General features: G+C 41.0%; 1 protein-coding gene across 2 annotated transcripts; it reads left to right on the top strand.

The window, feature by feature from the left end:
* The first annotated feature begins 11,367 nt into the window (after nucleotides 1-11,367).
* mrps34 (mitochondrial ribosomal protein S34) lies at nucleotides 11,368-18,154 on the top strand. Of its 2 annotated transcripts, none has more exons than XM_024012840.1 (5): nucleotides 11,368-11,442; nucleotides 12,123-12,326; nucleotides 12,767-12,922; nucleotides 13,694-13,736; nucleotides 17,447-18,154. In XM_024012840.1, exons 2-5 carry the CDS (start codon nucleotides 12,162-12,164, stop codon nucleotides 17,734-17,736), a joined length of 654 nt encoding a protein of 217 aa, XP_023868608.1. In that variant the 5' UTR covers nucleotides 11,368-11,442; nucleotides 12,123-12,161; the 3' UTR covers nucleotides 17,737-18,154. The 2 variants fall into 2 exon arrangements, with proteins under 2 accessions (XP_023868608.1, XP_023868609.1); XM_024012841.2 differs by having other exon boundaries at nucleotides 11,422-11,676.
* Nucleotides 18,155-25,060: the final 6,906 nt, after the last annotated feature.

Here is a 25,060-nt window from a genome sequence, read left to right as displayed (position 1 = left end):
AAAATCAAAACATTATCGGTGCTTTTTGCCTTTTTTTCCCACTGGTTCCAACAAATGTTTAATCTTTAATAATCATTTACATTCAGTATTCTCTTCTCTGTTAGGTTGCAATAACAATATAAATCTTATGTTTGCACACCAATGTTCCTCCAGGATTAAGTAAGTAATGTTTGCGAATGTCTGTTGGTCTAAAGAACCTACAATGGCACAATGCAAATACCTTGGCATATCAACATCAAATAAAATACAAATAAACCTTTCTTTGCAAATCAAAACAAATGCCACTTTCAGAGTACAGACAGCGGACGCAGGCAGTGAGACATTGATCGCTGAGATCCTGGTTGAAGATAGCAGAGGTGTATTTATTCTTCAAATCTGTCATGATTTCTGTATTGTATTAGGCCCACAATGTGGTTACTTAAGTCTGATTTGGATATATTTGTCTGTTTTTGCTGCGTAACATTTAGAAGTTCTCCCTTTTCAGGTTTAGAAGAAGTGTATGGGATCAATATCATGCCAAATTTATTCGCAAATATAAATCGCTATCCACAAACAAACACCTTTTGATTTGTATTTGTAAATCGAGGGCCTTAAGTAAAATGACTGCCATAAAGATTTGCACATAGGAGAGATATGAAAAACCTGCAACTCCATATTTGGAAGCGCTTAGGTCACCTGACTTTTGGCAGGGATTTGATGACAAGAAAAATACGAAGTTCTCACACATAGACAAGAAGTTCTCATGGTAGAAGGCGATTTGTAGTCATAGAAAAAAAAGTATTGCCATAGATTTACAAGCAGATTTAAGTCAGAACTAACTTTGCCACTCAGGAACATTCACTCTCTTCTTGGTAAACAACTGCAGTGTAGATCTGGCCTTGTGTTGTAGGTCATTGTTCTGCTGAAAGGTGAATTCCTCTCCCAATCTCTGGTGTAAAGCACACTGAAGCAGGTTTTCCTCTAGGATTTTGCATGTGCTTAGCTCCATCCTGTTTCTTTTTACCCTGAAAAACTCCCCAGTATTGTTGATCCATCCTCAGTTTTCTACCATCACAGACATTGAACTCTATAAATGTTTTAAAATCACCAATGGCCTCATGGTAACGTCCCTGAGCAATTTCATTCCTGTCCTGAAGCTCAGTTCAGAAGGGCGACTATCTTTTATGTGTCCGGGTGGTTTAATATATAATGCACAGCATAACTATTAACCTGCTCAAAAATATATGTTTGATTTGTTATTTTTAACTATCAACCAATCACTGCCTTTCTTTGAGGCTTTCGAAAAGCTCCCTGGTCTTTGTAGTCGAATCTGTGCTTGAAATTCAAAACTTGACTGAGGGACCCCTTTTTCCAAATTGTGTTACATTACAGCCTTATTCTAAAATGGATTAAATAAAATGTTTTCCTCATCAATCCACACACAATACCCCATAATGACAAAGTGAAAACAGGTTCTTAGAAATGTATGCACATTTATTAAAAATTAAAAACATAACGTAAGTATTCATACCCTTTGCTGTGAAACTTAAAATTAAGCTCAGGTACATCCTGTTTCCATTGATCATCCTTGAGATGTTTCTTCAACTTGGAGTTCCCCTGTGGTAAATTCAATTAATTGGACATGATTTGGAAAGGCACACACCTGTCTATATAAGGTCCCACCAAGAGATATAAGAAATGTATTTGTAATATTAAATATAATTGCATTTATTCCTGTTATCAATCAAGGTGAGACTGAACATGGACAAGGCGCAGGAGAAACAGAAGGAGAGCTAACGGAGGAGAATCAAGAAGGGAACCAAGTGCTTCGACATACGGGCAAATTACTTGGTTTGGAAAAAGGATGAAAGGAAGGCGAGAGCTGGGAAACCTCGCCGCTCTTTCGCTCCTAGCTAGGGTCACCATCTGTTAAGGTGAATATAAAAAAAAATACAGATAAAAACTATTTGCATTTGCACACAAAATAACCTTAAAGTAGTTTCAGTTTCCCTATCACTGATATTTTTCTCTTCATCTTCCTAGGGTTACCTCGGTGGAAGCCAACAATCTTCTCCAGTTGGAGCAGTTGGACGATCGACCACTGAAAGCCCTGACGCCATACACTTCGGTGAAGCCCAATAGACAAAGTATGTTATGCTTTGGTTGACATTTGAGAATGCAAGAAATGGTAGTTATGCTGAGTTTATAAGAATGTACTTCTTCAATTTACCTGTCCAAATGACTTTAGGACAATCGACTGTCTGAGGTATCCGATCCACCAGAGCCAGTAAGTTCAGTTCAGTCTGATTCTCTGTGCTGAGTTGGAGGGGGACCATCTTGAGGTAGGCTATACCTTCCAAAACTGTTGCAAAGTACATATCTACCATTTATAACACTGCACTAATCCATCAAATTTTCTCACAGTAAAGTGTAACGTGTGTTTGCTTTTTTACGTCTCTTTCTCCTTCCCTGTTCCCTTTTAACTCCTGTTCTCCAGGACATAGGGGCTCCACCTGATGTCCTCCATTACCAACCAGCCTCCAATTTTTCATTACATTATCTACAGCTACTGTCGTTGTCATTATCTGCTAATTAAGGTTTCTTGCTCTATCATACTGGGCACATAATATGTAAAATACACAGATTAACTAAAAACACTAGCACTGCAAACACTCAGAACAAAGAGAGCAGTAGGGCTGGACGATAAATCAATAATTATCGAGGTAATTACTTCCCTCAATAACGATATAAAAACGTTTAGATTAATTTTCGATAATGTCGATATAGAATAATTAGGTATAGCGGTCTATTTCACCTCTGTGACGCAGCAGGAACGTGGGGAGAAGTGACAATATGCATGTGGGGAGGTATACGCCCACTAAAAACCACTTAGCACCTCGAGTGATGGAGTAGCTATTATTAACCACGAAAAATGTGTGATGTGGGCGAAAACAGTGGCAGTGATAACCATAGAGAAGGGTTCAACTGGTTCAGTTATTTGGAAGTGGTTTGGCTTTTTGAAGTCCGACAAAGAGCAGWGCAATGTTCGGTGCAAATTGTGCCGTAGACAGGTGGCTACCAAGTCTGGTAATACGACAAACCTTTTTCACCATCTGAAGCAAAATCACTCTTTAGAACATGCAAAAAGTTTGCGCCACAGTATTGTTAAACGCCCCTCAAGCACCAGCCAATCTAGGGATGTTCGCCAGAAGCAGTCAACACTGACAGCGTTTATGCCCTACGAGCAAACATCGAAAAGACACAAAGACATCACAAATGCTATTATCCATTGCATTGCTAAGGACATGCTACCAATTAGCACAGTCGAAAAGGAAGGTTTTAAGAGGCTTACTAATTTAATTGACCCCAGGTACGTGCTCCCTGACCGAAAACATTTCTCACACCGCACTGCCTAAACTCAACACCGAGTGTAGGGAAACAATTGAGGACAGGCTCAAGACAGATTTTACGTATTTTGCTACTACTACCGATCTGTGGTCTAGTTGCACGTCAGAGCCTTATATTAGCCTCACTACATTGACAAAGACTGGAATCTTCTAAATAAATGCCTTCAAACATCATACTTTCCCGACGACCACACAGGAGAAGCTATAGCAGAGTGGCTCATTGACGTTCTCGCCTCCTGGGGACTCAGTCAAGACAGACCGGTCTGCATTACAACGGTTAGTGATGCGAATGTGGCGAAGGCCGCTCAAATCAACAAATGGATCCGACTGCAATGTTTTGGACACCGTCTGCTCTTGGCCATTGGTAAGAAACCTAGTCAATTGTATATATTGAAGTGATTGGTTAGATGAAACAAAATAATAATGTTTTTCATCAAATGATTAAGTTAAATATTACATTTGTACATAACTAAAGGGATTATTGTGATTAACATTTTATTAAAATATTTTGATTTCTCTTAGAGTGGGTAGAGAAACGGGTGGATCGAGCAATTGGAGTGTGTAAGAAAGTGGTAGTTGCCTTTTCCTATTTGTGGAAAAATAAGAGTGACCTGGCAGTTGCTCAAAAAGAACACAACCTACCCCTGAACAAGTTGGTGACAGTCGCCTATCAGGTGGGGATCACGTCAAAAGATGGTGCAAAGAGTAAGCCATTTCACAGGTCTTGTCCAGTGACATGAAGACCCAGCACTTAGCTCCCACCTATACAGATATAGTTGTTCTTGAGTCCATCAACCAGGCATTGACCCCACTCCTAGAATTCACAGATGCTCTGGTTAGTCTTATGTCAGTGTGTCTTACCTGAAGCCACCTGTTCAATACAGAGGTCATGAAACCTGATGATGGTGAAACAGAGCTCACCCAAACCATCAAAACGGTAGTCATGGACTATCTGAATGAGAAATGATGACCTAGCCACAGATGACCTCCTGGACATAGCCTCGTTGCTCGACTCTCGGTTTAAAACACATTACATCAAAGAGAAGGTGGGCCACATAAAAGCACGAGCTGTCTCAGATGGTCAATGAGGGACATGAAAACCCAAGCCCAGCACAGGGAGACGTTGCTGCTGCTTCACCACAACTGCCAGCTAAAAAGAGAAAGTCACCAGGCAGTTTTTTCAAAAAGTCATGCTCCACCACCACAGGTCTTACTGAAATCCAGCTGGTAGAAAAGGAACTCAGCTGCTACCTTCAGTCTCCTGATGCTGACCGTGAAACCAATCAACTAGACTGGTGGAAGATCCACCCAAAAAAACTTTCCCCAAGTCAGCCACCTGGAATGCACTACCTGTGCATTCCTGCGACCAGCTCCCCCTCAGAGCGTGTTTTTAGCACAAGTGGCAACATAGTGAACCGCCATAGGGCAGCTTTAAAGCCAGAGACCGTAGACAGACTTGCCCAACTTCAACTGTGATGTGCCATTAGGCTAACAGTCATAATGCATATTGACTTGCATAATGTTTTTTTAATTTCTTGTTCATAACTTGTAAGGGTTTACAGCTTTAAAAAAAGGAGTTAATGTTATTTGTGAGTTCTTCTACTTCTGACAATAAATAAGAAACATTAAAGCCTTCTGTTTGTTCAGGCAGGCTTGAGTCTGAAGCAGAAATTACCCTTTTAAACATTATTTGATTAAAATTGTGATAATTATCATTAAAGCTAGAGACAGTAGACAGACTTGTCTTTCTTACTTGTAAGGTAAGACAACTACCCCAATATAAACTGTGATGTGCCATTAGGCTAAAAGTTAGAGTGAATATTGACTTGCACTATTTTATTTAGAAAATATATATTTATTGCTCATAACTTGTAAGGGTTTACAGCTTTTTTTTAAAAGGAGTTAAAATGTTATTTGTGAGTTCTACTTCTGACAAATAAGAAACAAAGCCTTTGGTTTGTTCAGGTATTCTTGAGTCTGAAGCAGATATGCAACTTTTAAACATTATTTGATTAATATCCTGATGATTATCATTATCGAATGAAAATATATATATATATAGTTGAAGTCGGAAGTTTACATACACCTTAGCCAAATACATTTAAACTCAGTTGTAATCAATTCCTGACATTTAATCCTAGTAAAAATTCCCTGTCTTAGGTCAGTTAGGATAACCACTTTATTTTAAGAATGTGAAATGTCAGAATAATAGTAGAGAGAATGATTTATTTAGCCTCCAACACTCTACTCAACAAATTGGATGCAGTCTATCACAGTGCCATCCGTTTTGTCACCAAAGTCCCATACACTACCCACCACTGCGACCTGTACGCTCTCGTTGGTTGGCCCTCGCTTCATACTCGTCGCCAAACCCACTGGCTACAGGTTATCTACAAGACTCTGCTAGGTAAAGCCCCYCCTTATCTCAGCTCACTGGTCACCATATCAGCACCCACTCTTAGCACGTGCTCCAGCAGGTATATCTCACTGGTCACCCCCATAGCCAATTCCTCCTTTGGTCGTCTTTCCTTCCAGTTCTCTGCTGCCAATGACTGGAACGAACTGCAAAAGTCTTTGAAGCTGGAGACTCATATCTCCCTCACTAGTATTAAGCACCAGCTGTCAGAGCAGCTCACAGATCACTGCACCTGTACATAGCCCATCTGTAAACAGCCCATCTATCTACCTACCTATCTACCTACCTCATCCCCATACTGTATTCATTTATTTATCTTGCTCCTTTGCACCCCAGTATCTCTATTTGCACATTCATCTTCTGCACATCTACCATTCCAGTGTTAAATTGCTATATTGTAATTACTTCGCCACCATGGCCTATTTATTGCAAGAACTCCCTTATCTTACCTCATTTGTCAATGTATATAGACGTTTTGTTTTCTTATGTTCTACTGTATTATTGACTGTATGTTTTGTTTATTCCATGTGTAACTCTGTGTTGTTGTATGTGTCGAATTGCTATACTTTATCTTGGCCAGGTCGCAGTTGCAAATGAGAACTTGTTCTCAACTAGCCTATCTGGTTAAATAAAGGTGAAATAAAAAATAAATAAAATGTTCTGCTTTTATTTTTTTCATCACATTCCCAGTGGGTCAGAAGTTTACATACACCCAATTAGTATTTGGTAGCATTGCCTTTAAATTGTTTAACTTGGGTCAAATGTTTCGGGTAGCCTTCCACAAGCTTCCCACAATAAGTTGGATGAATTTTTGCCAATTCCTCCTGACAGTGCTGGAGTAACTGAGTCAGGTTTGTAGGCCTCCTTGCTCGCACACGCTTTTTCAGTTCAGCCCACAAATTTATTATAGGATTGAGGTCAGTGCTTTGTGATGGCCACTCCAATACCTGGACTTTGTTGCCCTTAAGCCATTTTGCCACAACTTTGGAAGTATGCTTGTGGTCATTGTCCATTTGGAAGACCCATTTGCGACCAAGCTTTAATTTCCTGACTGATGTCTTGAGATGTTGCTTCAATATATCCACATACTTTTCTTTCCTCATGATGCCATCTATTTTGTGTAGTGCACCAGTTCCTCCTGTAGCAAAGCACCCCCACAACATGATGCTGCCACCCCCATGCTTCACGGTTGGGATGGTGTTCTTCGGCTTGCAAACATCACCCTTTTTCCTCCAAACTTAACGATGGTCATTATGGTGAAACAGTTCTATTTTTGTTTCATCAGACCAGAGGACATTTCTCCGAAACGTACGGTCTTTGTCCCCATGTGCAGTTGCAAACCGTAGTCTGGCTTTTTTATGGCGGTTTTGGAGCAGTGGCTTCTTCCTTGCTGAGCAGCCTTTCAGGTTATGTCGATGTAGAACTTTCGTTACTGTGGATATAGATACTTTTGTACCTGTTTCCTCCAGCATCTTCACAAAGTCCTTGGCTGTTCTTCTGGGATTGATTTGCACATTTCGCAAAAGTACGTTCATCTCTAGGAGACAGAACGTGTCTCCTTCCTGAGCGGTATGACGGCTGCGTGGTCCATGGCGTTTATACTTGCGTACTATTGTTTGTACAGATGAATGTGGTACTTCAGCCGTTTGGAAATTGCTCCCAAGGATGAACAGACTTGTGGAGGTCTACAATTGTTTTCTGACGTCTTGGCTGATTTCTTTTGATTTCCCATGATGTCAAGCAGAGGCACTGAGTTGGAAGGTAGGCCTTGAATACATCCACAGGTACACCTCCAATTGACTCAAATTATGTCAATTCGCCTATCAGAAGCTTCTAAAGCCATGACATCATTTTCTGGAATTTTCCAGCTGTTTAAAGGCACAGTCAATTTAGTGTATGTAAACTTCTGACCCACCTGAATTGTGATTAAGTGAAATAATCTGTAACAATTGTTGGAAAAATTACTTGTGTCATGCACAAAGTAGATGTCCTAACAGACTTGCCAAAACTATAGTTTGTTAACAAGACATTTGTGGAGTGGTTGAAAAATTAGTTTTAATGACTCCAACCTAAGTGTATGTAAACTTCCGACTTCAACTGTACAGTCGTGGCCAAAAGTTTTGAGAATGACACAAATATTAATTTTCACAAAGTCTGCTGCCTCAGTTTGTATGATGGCAATTTGCAAATACTCCATAATGTTATGAAGAGTGATCAGATGAATTGCAATTAATTGCAAAGTCCCTTTTTGCCATGCAAATTAACTGAATCCCCCAAAAACATTTCCACTGCATTTCAGCCCTGCCACAAAAGAACCAGCTGACATCATGTCAGGGATTCTCTAGTTAACACAGGTGTGAGTGTTGACGAGGACAAGGCTGGAGATCACTCTGTCATGCTGATTGAGTTCAAATAACAGACTGGAAGCTTCAAAAGGAGGGTGGTGCTTGGAATCATTGTTCTTCCTCTGTCATCCATAGTTACCTGCAAGGAAACACGTGCCGTCATCATTGCTTTGCTTTAAAAGGGCTTCACAGGCAAGGATATTGCTACCAGTAAGATTGCACTTAAATGAACCATTTATCAGATCATCAAGAACTTTAAGGAGAGCGGTTCAATTGTTGTGAAGAAGGCTTCAGGGCGCCCAAGAAAGTCCAGCAAGTGCCAGGACCGTCTCCTAAAGTTGATTCAGCTGGGGGATCGGGGCACCAGCAGTACAGAGCTTGCTCAGGATTGGCAGCAGGCAGGTGTGAGTGCATCTGCACGCACAGTCGGGTGAAGACTTTTGGAGGATGGCCTGGTGTCAAGAAGGGCAGCAAAGAAGCCACTTCTCTCCATGAAAAACATCAGSGACAGACTGATATTCTGCAAAATGTACAGGGATTGGACTGCTGAGGACTGTGGTAAAGTCATTTTCTCTGATGAATTCCCTTTCTGATTGTTTGGAGCATCCAGAAAAAAGCTTGTCCGGAGAAGACAAGGTGAGCGCTACCATCAGTCCTGTGTCATGCCAACAGTAAAGCATCCTGAGACCATTCATGTGTGGGGTTGCTTCTCAGCCAAGGGAGTGAGCTCACTCACAATTTTGCCTAAGAACACAGCCATGAATAAATAATGGTACCAACACATCCTCCGAGAGTAACTTCTCCCAACCATCCAGAAACAGTTTGGTGACGAACAATGCCTTTTCCAGCATAAGGCAAAAGTGATAACTAATTAGCTCGGGGAACAAAACACTGATATTTTGGGTCCATGGCCAGGAAACTCCTGACCTTAATCTCATTGAGAACTTGTGGTCAATCCTCAAGAGGCGAGTGGACAAACAAAAACCCACAAATTCTGACAAACTCCAAGCATTGATTGGCCTGCCATCAGTCAGGATGTGGCCCAGAAGTTAATTGACAGCATGCCAGGGCGGATTGCAGAGGTCTTGAAAAAGAAGGGTCAACACTGCAAATATTGACTCTTTGCATCAACTTCATGTAATTGTCAATAAAAGCCTTTGACACGTATGAAATGCTTGTAATTATACTTCAGTATTCCATAGTAACATCTGACAAAAATATCTAAAGACACTGAAGCAGCAAACTTTGTGGAAATTAATATTTGTGTCATTCTCAAAACTTTTGGCCGTGACTGTACATACATACTCACACACACACACACATATATATATATAAATATGCATACATATTCATACACTACCGTTCAAATGTTTGGGGTCACTTAGAAATGTCCTTGTTTTTGAAAGAAAAGCAAATTTTTGTACATTAAAATAACTTCAAATTCATCAAAAATACAGTGTAGACATTGTTAATGTTGTAAATGACTATTGTAGCTGGAAACGGCAGATTTTTTTCATGGATTATCTACATAAGCGTACAGAGGCCCATTATCAGCAACCATCACTCCTGTGTTCCAATGGCACGTTGTGTTAGCTAATCCAAGTTTCTCATTTTAAAAAGCTAATTGATCATTAGAAATCCCTTTTGCAATTATGTTAGCACAGCTGAAAACTGTTCTACTGATTAAAGAAGCAATAAAACTGGCCTTCTTTAGACTAGTTGAGTATCTGGAGCATCAGCATTTGTGGGTTCGATTACAGGCTCAAAATGGCCAGAAACAAAGAACTTTCTTCTGAAACTCATCAGTCTATTCTTGTTCTGAGAAATAAAGGCTATTCCATGCGAGAAATTGCCAAGAAACTGAAGATCTCGTACAATGATGTGTACTACTCCTTTCACAGAACAGCACAAACWGGCTCTAACCAGATTAGAAAGAGGAGTGGGAGGCCCCGGTGCACAACTGAGCAAGAGGACAAGTACATTAGAGTGTCTAGTTTGCGAAACAGACGCCTGACAAGTCCTCAACTGGTAGCTTCGTTAAATAGTACCCGCAAAAAACACCAGTCTCAACGTCAACAGTGAAGAGGCGACTCCGAGAAGCTGGCCTTCTCAGAATGGCCAATTAAAAGAAAAGGTTAAGATGGGCAAAAGAACACAGACACTGGGCAGAGGAAGATTGGAAAAAAGTGTTATGGACAGACAAATCTAAGTTTGAGGTGTTTGGATCACAAAGAAGAACATTCTTGAGACACAGAAAAAATGAAAAGATGCTTGAGGAGTGCTTGACGCCATCTGTCAAGCATGGTGGAGGCAATGTGATGGTCTGGGGGTGCTTTGGTGGTGGTAGAGTGGGAGATTTGTACAGGGTAAAAGGGATCTTGAAGAAGGAAGGCTATCACTCCATTTTGCAATACCATGGTATACCCTGTGGACGGTGCTTAATTGGAGCCAATTTCCTCCTACAACAGGACAATGACCTGAAGCACAGCTCCAAACTATGCAAGAACTATCTAGGGAAGAAGCAGTCAGCTGGTATTTTGTCTATAATGGAGTGGCCAGCACAGTCACAGGGTCTCAACTCTCTTGAGCTGTTGTGGGAGCAGCTTGACCGTATGGTACATAAGAAGTGCCCATCAAGCCAATCCAATTTGTGGGAGGTGCTTCAGGAAGTATGGGGTGGAATCTCTTCAGATTACCTCAACAAATTGACAACTAGAATTACCAAAGGTCTGCAAGGCTGTAATTGCTGCAAATGGAGGATTCTTTGACAAAAGCAAAGTCTGAAGGACACAATTATTATTTCAATAAAAAAATCATTATTTATAACGTCTTGACTATAATTCCTATTCATTTTGCAACTCATTTCATGTATGTTTTCATGGAAAACAAGGACATTTCTAACTGACTCCAAACTTTTGAACGGTAGTGTACATATATACATATGTTTAGAATATATTTTCCTTAATTATTCCCCACAATCCCTACCACCCCTCCCCCAATTGGAGTAAACTAATAAACAATAACACTTGGGCTTCTACTTCCATCTTATAGATATTATATACATTTTACAGAATCTATTTTACAATAGTTATATTTTGCTTGTTATAACTTTGCAAACAACGCAGAGCAAAAAGTAAGTCTGGAGTGTCCCCGGAGTGACCACCCCCAAAACGTTTCAAAGCGGAACGGTTTCTATCCCGGAACTAAAGAAATGTATTAATAATTCTAGGGAGGAATTTTGTCCGTCGTTTGACAATTTCGGAGGAAGCAGTGTGTTGTGGAGGTCAAGTCTCAGGTAGCTATCTAGTTATGCAAAATAAAACATCCCTTGGAAATTGAAGCAACTCTTTTATTTATTTATTGTGATAACAAGAATAATGTGTGTTGAATAGTGGAGTACCTAGCTAGCCCGCTATCGTTAGCGTGTCATGCTCTCTGGCTAACATATGTAATGTTAGCTAGCTTGCGATAGACAGATTGCACGTGAAATAGTAGCTAACCTAAGCAGACCGCATTTAGCTATTTAACGGTAATCATTATTCAATTTAACAGTATTGATTGTGATTCTTAATAAAGATGTGTGGCTTTAATGGGATTGCCTACAGTATGATGACTAGCTACTTAATGACAAGAATGTTGCTATCTTACATAACAGTCAGACTCTTGAGGAGTACACTGAATGCAGGCCCAGAAAAAACTAGGGTTCCATGGTCTGGTGAATTTGTATCTACCTAGCTATCTGCTGAAACAGAATCATCAGAATCATCACCTAAATACACCAGACCAGAAACTCTGTTTTTACCTGGGTTTGCATTCAGTGTATTTGGGTCATTCTAGTTTATCAAACCTGCGAGTGTCTCCAGGTTATCAGATCTGTGAATGTCTTCATTAGTACCCCTGTTGTAAAATGGTCATAACTATCTTTATTTACTCCTTTGTGAGCATAACCCCTAATGTAACCACCCCCCCCTCCAGGTTCTGAAGTAGACCCAGTCACAACATTATTGACCAATCATGGTGAAGAAGAAGCGCATCCGCCTGATCGCTGAGATGGCCCGGAAGATCCGTGCGTACCGGGAGCTTAAGAATCGGCCACGGGAGTCTGAGAAGTACGCACTGGACTACGACACCATGACGCGACCGCACACCAGGAAGACCCTGCCCGTGCTTGCCTGGCAGGTATGTGTGTGGGGCACCAGGTAGCCTAGAGGTTAGAAAGCAGGACCAGTAGCCAAAAGGTTGATGGTTCAAGCCCCAGGCCAGATGTAAAAAGTGGGAACTTAACTAGCAACCAGAAATTCTAGTTATTTCTATCAAATGAAAGCATACATGTTAGTTTTATTAACAATGAATAATGAGTAGAAAGTTGTGGGTCTCTGATGCCAGATCCCATCGACTACTGTTGTTCCCTTGATAGGGTTGCAAAATTCTGGTAAATTTCCCAAAAGTTTTCCTGAAATCCTGGTTGGTATGATTCCTGGATTTCCTGCTTATTTCTGCAAGATCCTGTGAACCTCCCAACTGTGTTTTCAGGGAAACCTGGGAATTTCAGAAACCTGGGAACCCTAGCCCTCGAACAACGGGAAAAAAAGCCCTAAAACTGCTTTATTTCTATTCAGGACGTGAGGAGAGAGAGCCGTCTCTTCTCCCTGCTGTCTGGCCTCAAGATGTTCGGGGTGGGCCATCTGTTCACACGCAAGTCCTGGCTGACAGAGCACCCTGAAGCACCTAGCTACTGGCAGGTCACCAAGGTCAAGGTGGACTACACTGCAGAAGTGAGTGGGGAGGGGGGTGGAAAGGAGTTGCAGGGGTAGAGGGTGAAGGGGAGTGGAGGCTTATAACACTGTTATTACACTGATAAGTCTGACTATAAAGCCTCATACTTTTGTGTATATATAGTGTATGTATGTGGACACCACTTACAATGTATGGATTCACTGTTTGGCAGACCGACAGACGAATCGTGGTTCGGCAGATGCTACCTGCCCCAATGCATAGTGCCAACTGTAAAGTTTGGTGGAGGAAGAATAATGGTCTGGGGCTGTTTTCATGGTTCGGTCTAGGCCCCTTAGTTCCAGTGAAGGGAAATCTTAATGCTACAGCATTCAATGACATTCTAGACGATTTTCTTCTTCCAACTTTGTGGAAACTGTTTGGGGAATGTCCTTTCCTGTTTCAGCATTGCAGTGCCCCCGTGCACAAAGCGAGGTCCATATAGAAATGGTTTGTTGAGATCGGTGTGGAAGAACTTGACTGGCCTGCACAGAGCCATGAACTCAACCCCATCGAACTCCTTTGAGATGAATTGGAACGCCGACTATGAGCCAGGCCTTATCGCCCAACATCAATGCTCGACCTCAATGGAAGCAAGGTCTAACATCTAGTGGAAAGCCTTCCCAGAAGAGTGGAGGCTGTTATAGCAGGAAAGGGGGGACTAACTCCATATTAATAACCATGATTTGGAAATGAGATGTTCGATGAGCAGGTGTCCACATACCTTTGGTAATGTAGTGTACATGTTTATAACTCTGCTGCCTTCTCTGTAGAACATGGACCACGGCAGAGCATGGGGAGTCCTGACCTATAAAGGTGAGAATTTTCCATTCACACATCCTATATCATGCTCTCTTCCTGAAGAAAGAATAGGTTTGGCTTTCCTCGGTAGTACTCTGTAGTACCGACATGTGATTCATGATAGTGGTCGTGAACAGATAAGAGATGACAACCTTTTTATTTGTTTTCACAGAATGGCATTTCAGAAGCTTTTCATATGCCTCTGTCATTGCATAATCTCTCACAGATGAAATAATGCCTAGGTTTAGGTTTCTTCAGCATTAACTTCTTCCACAGGCTCGAATTGCTGGCACATAGAGCCTGGTAACAGTTTAAGTGCCTATTGACAATAGTATCTTCTGACTGGGGGAGTTTTTTTTAAGAGTTAATATATTTAAAAAAGTTAAATTATTACACCTTTATAGAGTTAGGGTTCCATGTTACAGCGCTTGTTTATGGAAAACACTGAAGAATAATTGGCTAATTAGCTATCTGTGTCTCGGAACACCTGTGTGTAAACAGAAGACGGAAGCCACAAACATGTTGTAACTGAAGAATACTATCGGCTCCTGTAGTCCAACTATTGGGCTAGACAACAGTGTGCATTAATGTGGGACTTGAAAGGGGTGTAGTTAAAATTGAGGCGGGAGAGGGAGAGCCTGCTACAGCTGTAGCCTTGGCCTATTACACTGAACAGAAATATAAACGCAACATGTAAAGTGTTGGTCTCATTAGCTGAAATAAAAGATCACAGAAATTTTCCATACACACAAACCACTTATTTCTCAAATGTTTTGCACAAATTTGTTTACATAACTGTTCGTGAGCATTTCTCCTTTGCCAAGATAATCCATCGACCTGGCAGGTGTGGCATATCAAGAAGCTTATTAAACAGCATGACTTTACACAGGTGCACCTTGTGCGTGGGACAAGATGCCACTCTAAAATGTCCAGTTTTGTCACACAACGCCACAGATGTCTTAGGTTGATAGAGCGTGCAATTCGCATGCTGACTGCAGGAATGTCCACCAGAGCTGTTGCCAAAGAATTTCATGTTAATTTCTCTACCATAAGCCACATCATATATTTAGAGAACTTGGCAGTACTTCCAACCGGCCTCACAACCGCAGACCACCTTTAACCACGCCAGCCCAGGACCTCCACATCCGGCTTCACTTGCAGGATCGTCTGAGACCAGCTACCCGGACAGCTGATGAAACAGTGGGTTTGCACAAGCGAATAATTTCTGCAGAAACCGTCGCAGAGAACCTGATCTGCGTGCTCGTCATCCTCACCAGGGTCTTGACCTGACTGCAGTTTGGCGTCGTAACTGACTTCAGTGGGCAAATGCTCACCTTCGATGGCCACTAACACACTGGAGAAGTGTGCTCTTCACGGATTAATCTTGGTTTCAACTGTACCAGGCAGATGTTAACGTGAACAGAGTGCCCCATGGTGGCGGTGGGATTATGGTATGGGCAGATGCTAATGTTGTGAACAGAGTGCACCAGGAATTGTCCGTAGAGCTCCGAGACAGGATTGTGTTTCGGCACAGATCTGGGGAACAGTACCAAAAAATGTCTGCAGCATTAAAGGTCCACAAGAACACAGTGGCCTCCATCATTCTTAAATGAAAGAAGTTTGGTTGGAACCACCAAGACTTTTCTTAGAGGTGGCCGTCTGGCCAAACTAAGCAATCGTGGGAAAAGGGCCTTGGTCAGGGAGGTGACCAAGAACCCGATGGTCACTCTGACAGAGCTCTAGAGTTCCTCTGTGGAGATGGGAGAACCTTCCAAAAGGACAACCATCTCTGCAACACTCCACCAACCAGCCACTCCTCAGTAAAAGGCACATGACAGCCTACTTGGAGTTTGTCAAAAGGCACCTAAATGACACAGATCATGAGAAACAAGATTCTCTGGTTTGATGAAACCAAGATTGAACTCTTTGGCCTGAATGCCAATCGTCACGTCTGGAGAAAACCTGGCACAATCCCTACGGTAAAGCATGGTGGTGACAGCATCATGCTTTGGGGATGTTTTTCAGAGGCAGGGACTGGGAGACTTGTCAGGATTGAGGCAGAGATGAACGGAGCAAAGTAGAGAGAGATCCTTGATGAAAACCTGGTCTAGAGCACTAAGGACCTCAGACTGGGGTGAAGGTTCACCTTCCAACAGGGCAACGACCCTAAGCACACAGCCAAGACAACGCAAGAGTGGCTTGGGCGCAAGTCTCTGAATGTCCTTGGGTGGCCCAGCCAGAGCCCGGACTTGAACCCGATCTAACATCTCTGGAGAGACCTGGAAAATAGCTGTGCAGCTACGCTCCCCATCCAACCTGACAGAGCTTGAGAGGATCTCCAGAGAAGAATGGGATAAACTCCAAGTACAGCTGTGCCAAGCTTGTAGCGTCATACCCAAGAAGACTCGATGCTGTAATAGCTGCCAAAGGTGCTTATACAAAGTACTGAGTAAAGGGTCTGAATACTTATGTAAATATGATATTTCCGTGTGTAAATTAGCAAAAATAAATAAAAACCTGTTTTTGCTTTGTCATTATGGGGTTTTGTGTGTAGATATTTTAGAATAAGGTTGTAACGTAACAAAATGTGGAAAAAGTCAAGGGGTCTGAATACTTTCCGAAGGCACTATATGAGTAGCTCGCCAAACAATTCTGAAAGTACATGCAATTTTCACGTATTCTGCCGCAAAACTGTCATAAACAAATCTCAAGTATCAGCCACCGCAAGCTCCCAGCTGCTATATCTACCCAATGCAACATTGACATTATCCCACCCCTGGTCAGCCACTATTGGCTTCAAAAGCCAAACCTAACATGTCTGCCAATTAATTGCACATCTGTCTGTGTGATGTGCAAGTTTGTCCATCACTCCGTGTGTAGCTAGTTGATGTGATTACCGTCTTGTGTGTTGATAGAAATACTTTCCCCAAAACTTTCTCATTAAATGTTAACTGCAAAGTAGGCTTACCTGGCAGAAGTATATCATGAGGAAGTATGTAATTTGTATCTATTAGTTGTTATTTGCAAACTTGACATGAAATGAGCTGCAGCAGTACAAAACCATCACTAGACCGGAACATTGGATGGCACTTTCTTTAATCGCACATGTATTTTTTTTCAGACCTAAAAAAAATTGTGTCTTCAGATTTAAGCATTGACATGAATTGGAACTTAGTTGTTTGTCTACAAACAATTGTAATTTTGAGAGTAAAAAACAAACAATATAAAATGGAACATAATTTGGGAAAATATTGAACAGAATTTGGGGGGGAAAGATTTTATAGTGCCCCCCTTAGTGGTTTATTAACAATTATTTTACCAGCTATATTGACAGAGAACAGTACACTAAGGACCTGGGGAAGAGTTGCAGGGAGAGGACAAGAGAAGAATGTGCCTATTTGAAAGCTTGAAAAAATGTGTAGGTCTTGACATGTTTAATTTTCTCATGCTAGAAAAAGGTTGGAGACCCCTGTGCTAGATGGTGWTGGACTGAGAGAACAGTCAATTAAAACCGGTGTCTGTTTTCGCCGCTCCTGCCATAGACTACCAGTCAAGTCCCGTTCTGAGGCGCTGTGAAACCAGACGTCTCGACAGAGAGAGCCGGCTGATTGGCCAGACTACCTCCGCATTACTGTCATTTGACATATTTATCACAGCAGTGGTTGTTAAAAGAGATTAGGAAAAGATGACCAAGTCACCATTGTGTGTATTATTATTTTCTACAGGCAAGCAGGAGAGTGAAGCGAAGGAGATGGACAAGGTGATGTACCATGACTGGCGTCTGGTGCCCAAACATGAGGAGGAGCAGTTCAAACTCTACGACCCTGTTCCTGAGCCCCCCATACGCTATGTGTCGTACCCGCCCCTGCTCCGTGCCATGCTCCTCGCCCAGCGGCAGAAAGATGAGCTAGGGTCGGCGGCTGAGGAGCCAACCTTACCCCTAAAGAGGGATGTCCTACTCAGCAAAGAGTACTTCAGAAGTCAGGAGAAAAAGAGGGAGGGGACAGCAGTGTGAGAGAGGGGTCAAGAGGAAAGGGGGTGAAAGGTTACCTGCAAGGGACTGTGATGTCAACTTGGATAGATCATAGGCTGCGTTCTGTTTCTCAAAGTATTGAATTGGTGCAAGCATGGAGTTTTGACCATATCCTTTGCACCAATCCATTCCATTTAAATCCATGAGAAGGTGTAGGAGTGCACATCTCAGGAAAAGGGTAGAGAATTGGACCACAGCTATAGTCGTTTTCCTTTACATTCATATGAGCCTTCTATAACAATTCCTCTGAATAGAAAGAATTTGGATCATCAGATGGACTTGAGTGACAGCTTGCTGTAAGGTTTCCACAACTGGCACTTGTCTCTTATGCATATTGTAATGTGATGCTTGTGTGTTTGTATTGTAAATAGTAAAATATAATACTACATTATGAAAAGAATGGGCACTCTTAGTTTTTCTTAAAACGGATTCATTCTAACTGGATAACTGGGTTAAGATCTATAATAAGTCAAAACTATTGTCCCACCCATGTCAAAGCAATTATTATTCCATATCCGTCTCGACAACTCTGATATAACGTGTTTTTTATCAAAGTTGCCGGGATGTCCCTTGTCCTACTCAAAATCAGTACACTCGTAACAATTTAAGCATTGCGAAACTTCTATTCGATCAAATAAACCTTTTGCTTGATACGGGCTAAACGAAATACATGTTTTTAAACTCGTAGGAATGTTTCAGATTAACTACATGTTCACTCATTAGATGGTTCTCTAATTGAACGTGTTCCCGCATATAAATACTTAGGCGTATGGATTTGACGTTTAAAAACAGATTGTGCTTTTCTCTAAGCAGTGGGAAGCAGATTATTCAGTCAACCTTTTTATCTGTTCTTGATTATGGTGATATTATTTATCAAAGTGCAGCTTTTACTAATCTTAAACCTTTGGATGCCATCTTTTAGTGCCCTTCGTTTTGTTACAGTGACAGTTTTGATACTCATCACTGCATCCTGTGTCAAAAGGTTTGGCTGGACTTTGCTGAAGACCTTTATAGATCTCTACATTAGTCCCTTTTTTTTGTTTACAAGGCCCTACTTCATATCTAACTTTTCTGTTGAAGCATAGACACCTGAGTTGCCTAATCCTTTCACAGGATTGGTTAACTCTTGAGGTTCCAAGGATCTCCACCGAGCCAGGTAAATCTGCTTTTAGTTTTAATGCACCGTATCGCTAGAACAGAATTCTAAATACATTTCATCTTGATGTTCTGTTGCCATTCGGGCAATTTAAAGTATTGATTGGGGACGTATTTGTGGAGGAATGTCACTTTTGTTTTACATTTTTTWAAATTGTTTTTATATTTATTTTTTGTTTTGAATCTTTTATTTTATTGCAGAAAAACCAATATACAAACAGACAATGATAACATATGCTAGGGGTACAACAAATTACAGGTTATACAAAGACCTTAAAAGAAACACACACATTGATTGTTTTAACAGCTTTCTTATTAGAAGAATGTAGAGCAGTCTTAATGTACTGCTTGAATTCCTAATAGAAAACACGCAAGAGTGTTTTTCTATTCGTTAATTAACATTTATGAATATTACATTTTTCCATTAGCACAATTAGATTTGAGGTAAAATTGTTTTTCTTTATCCATATTATGGTTAAGGAAACCGAGCAGCACATTCTCCAATAAAAAAACAAGTCATCAAGAGTATTAACAATTAAAGCTATGAATATCTTTCCATATTTTTTTTTTGTTTACATGTAGACAATGCCAAAATAAATGCAGAACTATTTCTGGATGCTCAACACAAAGGACAGTTAATGTTAATGTCTTTTTTGAGTTTCTTCAGGTAATGATTTGCAGGGTAATACTTATGGATCATTCTGAAAGAGACCTCTTTGACCTTATTAACAAGCATGTATTTGTGTGGTAATTGTTTTTATATATTAACGACCACGCTAATACTTGTCTATGAAAAGCAGATCATTTTGTAGGAATCTTATCAATGTTATAGTTACAAAGTAACAAAATTGAAGCCACCAAAATGGGAGAAGATATGAGGGATGAAATTCCAAATTGAAGTTGGATTCTTTAAAAAATGCTTAGCCCAATTTATCTTAACAGTATTATTCAAAGAAGGAAAATCAAAAAAAATTGGGACCACCATATTCATATGCGTTCATAACGACAGATTTCCTAATATAATGTGTACCATTTTTTCCAGATGAAGTTGAAAAGCATCTGGTCTTTACCTATTTTGTTGTCAAGTTGTAGAGACTGGGCTGCATAAGTAAGTCTGGAGATACCTTCAGCTTTAGAAAGTAATTCTCAACCTTTCAAGGATAAATCGCCCTGCAGCCAATGGTTCAACTTCTGTTTGTTTTTTTCAATAATAGGTATGAAATTTAATGAGCATCTTTTCTGTTGATTCTTAGACATGGTAATCCCAAGGTGTTACTTTTTCCTTGACTGGAATGTTGCATATAGAGGGTATCACACGGTCTAACAGCAAACAATTCACACTTAAGGTTTAGGCAAAGACCAGATGCTTTGGAAAAAATATTTATCACATCGACTGCTCTAGGAATCTGGTCAGCATCTTTCAAAAAGAGGATGGTGTCATCTGCAAGCTGACTTATGATAATATCGCTGTCAGCAATAGAGATCCCTTTTATATCGCTGGATTTAACAAAACTTGTAATATGTTGGGTTGCAAGCAGGAAGAGGTAAGGCGAAATTGGGCAACCTTGCCTAATTCCTCTTTTCAAATCTAGAAGAAGCGCCATGCTTTAATTTAATGGAACTGTTCCCATTCATATAAAGAGCTTTAATAGTACTACAAAATATTCCCCCAAAACCAAATTTCTCAAGGGAGAGAAATAGAAACTCATGCTTCACTGTATCGAAGGCTTTATAAAAGTCTAAGAAGACAAAACTATCTTGGAAGATTAGATCAGAATAGTCAATAAGGTCTAACACCAGTCGGATATTATTAGATATATGTCTATTCCTCATGAAGCCAGATTGGGTCTCTTCTATAATTGAGTCCAATACTGCCTTCATTCTTTTTGCAAATATAGAGGATAATATTTTGTAGTCGTTATTGAGCAGACAGATTGGACACCAATTATCGAGGCGAAGCAAGTCTTTCTTGGGCTTAGGTATTAATGTAATCAGACCTTGAGTCAAACTGGGAGGGAGAGCATGATTTGCAATGCTTTCAGAAAAGACCTCCAACATAAATAGGGTTAACTGTTGAGAAAAGTTTTGTAAAACTCAGCAGATATACCATCAGTCCCAGGAGACTTATTATTTTTAACGTGTTCAATAGAATAAATGATCTCTTCAACTATAATAGGGTCATCACACTGTTCCCTCACAGCATCCCCAATTGATTTCACATCCCCCAGAGTAAAAAAAAGAGTTGAGGAAACCTCACAATACTTAGAACTATATAAATTCCTGTAGAATTTGCAACTAAAGTTAGAGATTAATGTGGCATCATCTATGATGAGACCATTAATATTTAATTGTTGAATTGTATTATTTTTTAGAGTGGTATTTATCTAACCTGGAAAAATACGATGAATTTTGTTCACCCTCCTCTAGCCACTTCTTCCTAGATTTGATAACGGCTCCCCCTGCTTTCAGTTTATACATATCATACAACTTGTGTTGTAGCTCAAACAGAACAGATTTGTTCTGATTCTTTGATCCACCTCTATGCAAACGACACCATTCTGTATACATCTGGCTCTTCTTTGGACACTGTGTTAACAAACCTCCAAACGAGCCTCAACACCATACAACACTCCTTCCATAGCCTCCAACTGCTCTTAACTGCTAGTAAAACTAAATGCATGCTCTTCAATCGATCGCTGCCCGCACCCGCCTGCCGACTAGCATCACTACTCTGGACGGTTCTGAATATGTGGACAACTATAAATAGTTGTCTGGCTAGATTGTAAACTCTCCTTCCAGACTCACATTAAGCATCTCCAATCCAAAGTTAAATCTAGAATTTTGCAAATTCTATTCTATTCCGCAACAAAGCCTCCTTCATTCATGCTGCCAAACATACCCTCGTATAGCCTCCAACACTCTACTCAGCAAATTGGATGCAGTCTATCACAGTGCCATCTGTTTTGTCACCAAAGCCCCATATACTACCCACCACTGTGACCTGTATGCTCTCGGTGGCTGGTCCTCGCTACATATTCGTCCCCAAACCCACTGGCTCCAGGTCTTCTATAAGTCTTTGCTAGGTAAAGCTCCGCCTTATCTCAGCTCACTGGTCACCATAGCAACACCCACCCGTAGCACACGCTTTTGCATGTTTCACTTGTCATCCCCAAAGCTAACACCTCCTTTGGCCGCCTTTCCTTACAGTTCTCTGCTGCCAATAACTGGAACGAATTACAAAAATCACTGAAGTTGGAGACATATCTCCCTCACTAACTTTAAGCGTCAGCTGTCAGAGCAGCTTACCGATCCCTGCAGCTGTACACAGCCCATCTGTAAATAGCCCATCCAACCAACTATCTACCTCATCCCCATATTTGTTTTTCTGCTCTTTTGCACACCAGTATTTCTACTTGCACATCCTCATCTGCACATATATCACTCCAGTGTAAATTGCTAAATTATAATTACCTCGCCACTATTGGCCTATTTATTGCCTTACCTCCTTACTTCATACTGTATACAGATTTTTTTATTGTGTTATTGACTGTATGATTGTTTATCCCATGTGTAACTCTGTGTTGTTTTTGTCGCACTGCTTTGCTTTATCTTGGCCAGGTCGCAGTTGTAAATGAGAACTTGTTCTCAACTGGCCTACCTGGTTAAATAAAGGTTAAATAAAAATATATATTAAAAAAATATTCTGAGAAATATTAAAATCTTCCCCTACTATAAGTAAAGCATTAGGGAACGTGGTGAGCCAATGGAGAATAAGCTTTTCCAAATATTCAAGTAACTGATCATTTTCAAGTTTGGAATTGTACCCATAAATGTTGGTAATAATAATGATGTTGTACAGTTGATAGCAAGACAAAGAAAGTCACCAAAGGGGTCACAGTCGGAGTGCAAAATACTTCCATTGAAATGATTCTTTAGAGTGATAGCTTCAGCAGAGCGTTCAGAATCATGAGAGCCATACATCATTTCCCCACTAAGATCTCCAGAAGTTGACGTCGGTAGAATCTGAATGAGACTCTTGAAAAAAAACATAAATCTGTTTTAAGCTGTTTGGCAAATGAAAATAAGACTTTGCGCTTTACATTATTTCTTAACCGAGCATTAGAGTGAAAATCTAGACAATGACAAAGTGGAATATTGAACAGAAAGTGCCTACGAGCTAAACAATCGCAAATCGAGTAAGAATGATAAGAAACCAGCGCTGCACACCAAATAGATATAAATGATTGAGTGAGGAATAATTTTGCATAACAAAGATAACTGCCAGAACAAGAAACAACAAAGAGCCTGCTCACTGCCTATACTGCAGGTAAAAATATCAGAAGTGAGAGAACAAATGAAATAGTAAATATCCATTACTCCAGTAGTCCTGTGCAGTTAGAATGAACAAACTCTTTCGAGCCAGGAGTGGGATCTGCTCACATCAGAGGTAGCTATCTAGGTAGCCTATGTTGAACACCAGGCACAGTCCATGACAGTCCTCAAGGAGGAAGGTTGATTTGGGATCCGTTGACGAAAGCGCGCCCTCCGATGAAGTAAGCCGCTTTKCCCTCTTTTCGTGCTTTTTCCACAGCTCTCTCCTTTCTCTGTCTGCTTTCGAGAGGTCTTCAGCAAAAAGCAGGTTGTCGCGTAGAAAGGTAGATTTCTTGGCTGCTTTCCATGTGGCATCCCTGTAGATCTGTGATGTGAACTGGAGAATGACACCTCGAGGCTTTCAGTCACCCTGCCTTCTCGTGCCGAGGCGATGTACAGTGTCGACAACATCTGCTAGCTTAGCCTTCTCCTCAGGTAGGATAGCTTGGCAGACTGATGGTCTCTTGCCCCACGTTCTCCCCATCTGCCTTGGGAACTCCATACAGTCTCAGATTCCACCGGCTGGAGTAGCTTTCGAGTTCCGCGATTCTTCATTGGCACAAGTCCATCTTTCCCTCCTCATTTTCGACACGCTTTTCGATGTGGGTGACCTTCTTAACATCCTTGATTTCCATGCATGCAGTCAGTTTTTTTAAGCCCTCGATTTTCATTGCGTTGTCGCCGACCATTTTCTTTATGGCATCGGACCTTGCGTTGATGAGCCTGGAAAGAGTGGCGATAACATAATTATTGGCAGCGGCATCTGGGCCTAGTTCAAACATGCCTTTCTTGGAAGCTGGAGGTTTGCTTGGGATTATAGGCAAAGAAGGAAAATCCTCGTCTGACACGGTAAGTGTCATAGAGTCTGTCAGGCCACTATAGTTGTGGCAGTTGTCAATCAAAGCATTTGCCTCCTGTGTAATGACATTGGATGATGCCTGAGCATTGCTAGCTGAGGAGGTAGACATAGGATTTCTTTCTGTGAGCGCACTGACATTTTGGAAAATATAATCTTAAATCATCAATAACCTGGTGTTTTTAGCAAGCGAAGTATTCATTTGGTATTTCAAAATAATACACTTTTCCCTATCTTTCAAAAGTTGGTATGCAGAGCTCTGTAAGAAGCGTGTGCTCAAGCTGCCATCTTGGAGCCTCCCTAACGTAACTGTTTTTTCTGGGTGCTTGTGATGTTATATTTGTGCTTCCCATGACTTTTTGTATATATATATATACACTGAACGAAAATAAAAACGCAACATGCACCAATTTCAAAGATTTTACTGAGTCACAGTTCATATAAGCAAATCAGTCAATTTCAATTAATTCATAAGGCCATAATCTATGGATTTCACATGACTGGGAATACAGATATACCTTAGGGGCGTGGATCGGAAAACCAGTCAGTATCTGCTGTGACCACCATTTGCCTCATGCAGCGCGACACAGCTCCTTCGCATAGAGTTGATCAGGCTGTTGATTGTGGCCTGTGGAATGTTGTCCCACTCCTCTTCAATGGCTGTGCGAAGATGCTGAATATTGGCACGAACTGGAACATGCTGTCATACACTTAGATCCAGAGCATCCCAAACATGCTCAATGGGTGACATGTCTAGTGAGTATGCAGGCCATGGAAGAACTGGGACATTTTCAGCTTCCAGGAATTGTGTACAGATCCTTGCGACATGGGGCCGTGCATTATCATGCTGAAACATGAGGTGATGGCGACGGATGAATGACATGACAATGGGCCTCAGGATCTCGTCACGGTATCTCTGAGCAT

The sequence above is a fragment of the Salvelinus sp. IW2-2015 genome, linkage group LG20 (genome assembly GCF_002910315.2).
Source record: "Salvelinus sp. IW2-2015 linkage group LG20, ASM291031v2, whole genome shotgun sequence".
Lineage (NCBI taxonomy): Eukaryota > Metazoa > Chordata > Actinopteri > Salmoniformes > Salmonidae > Salvelinus > Salvelinus sp. IW2-2015.
Note: the sequence above shows the minus strand (reverse complement) of the source record. Positions and strands in the feature narration are given on the sequence as shown.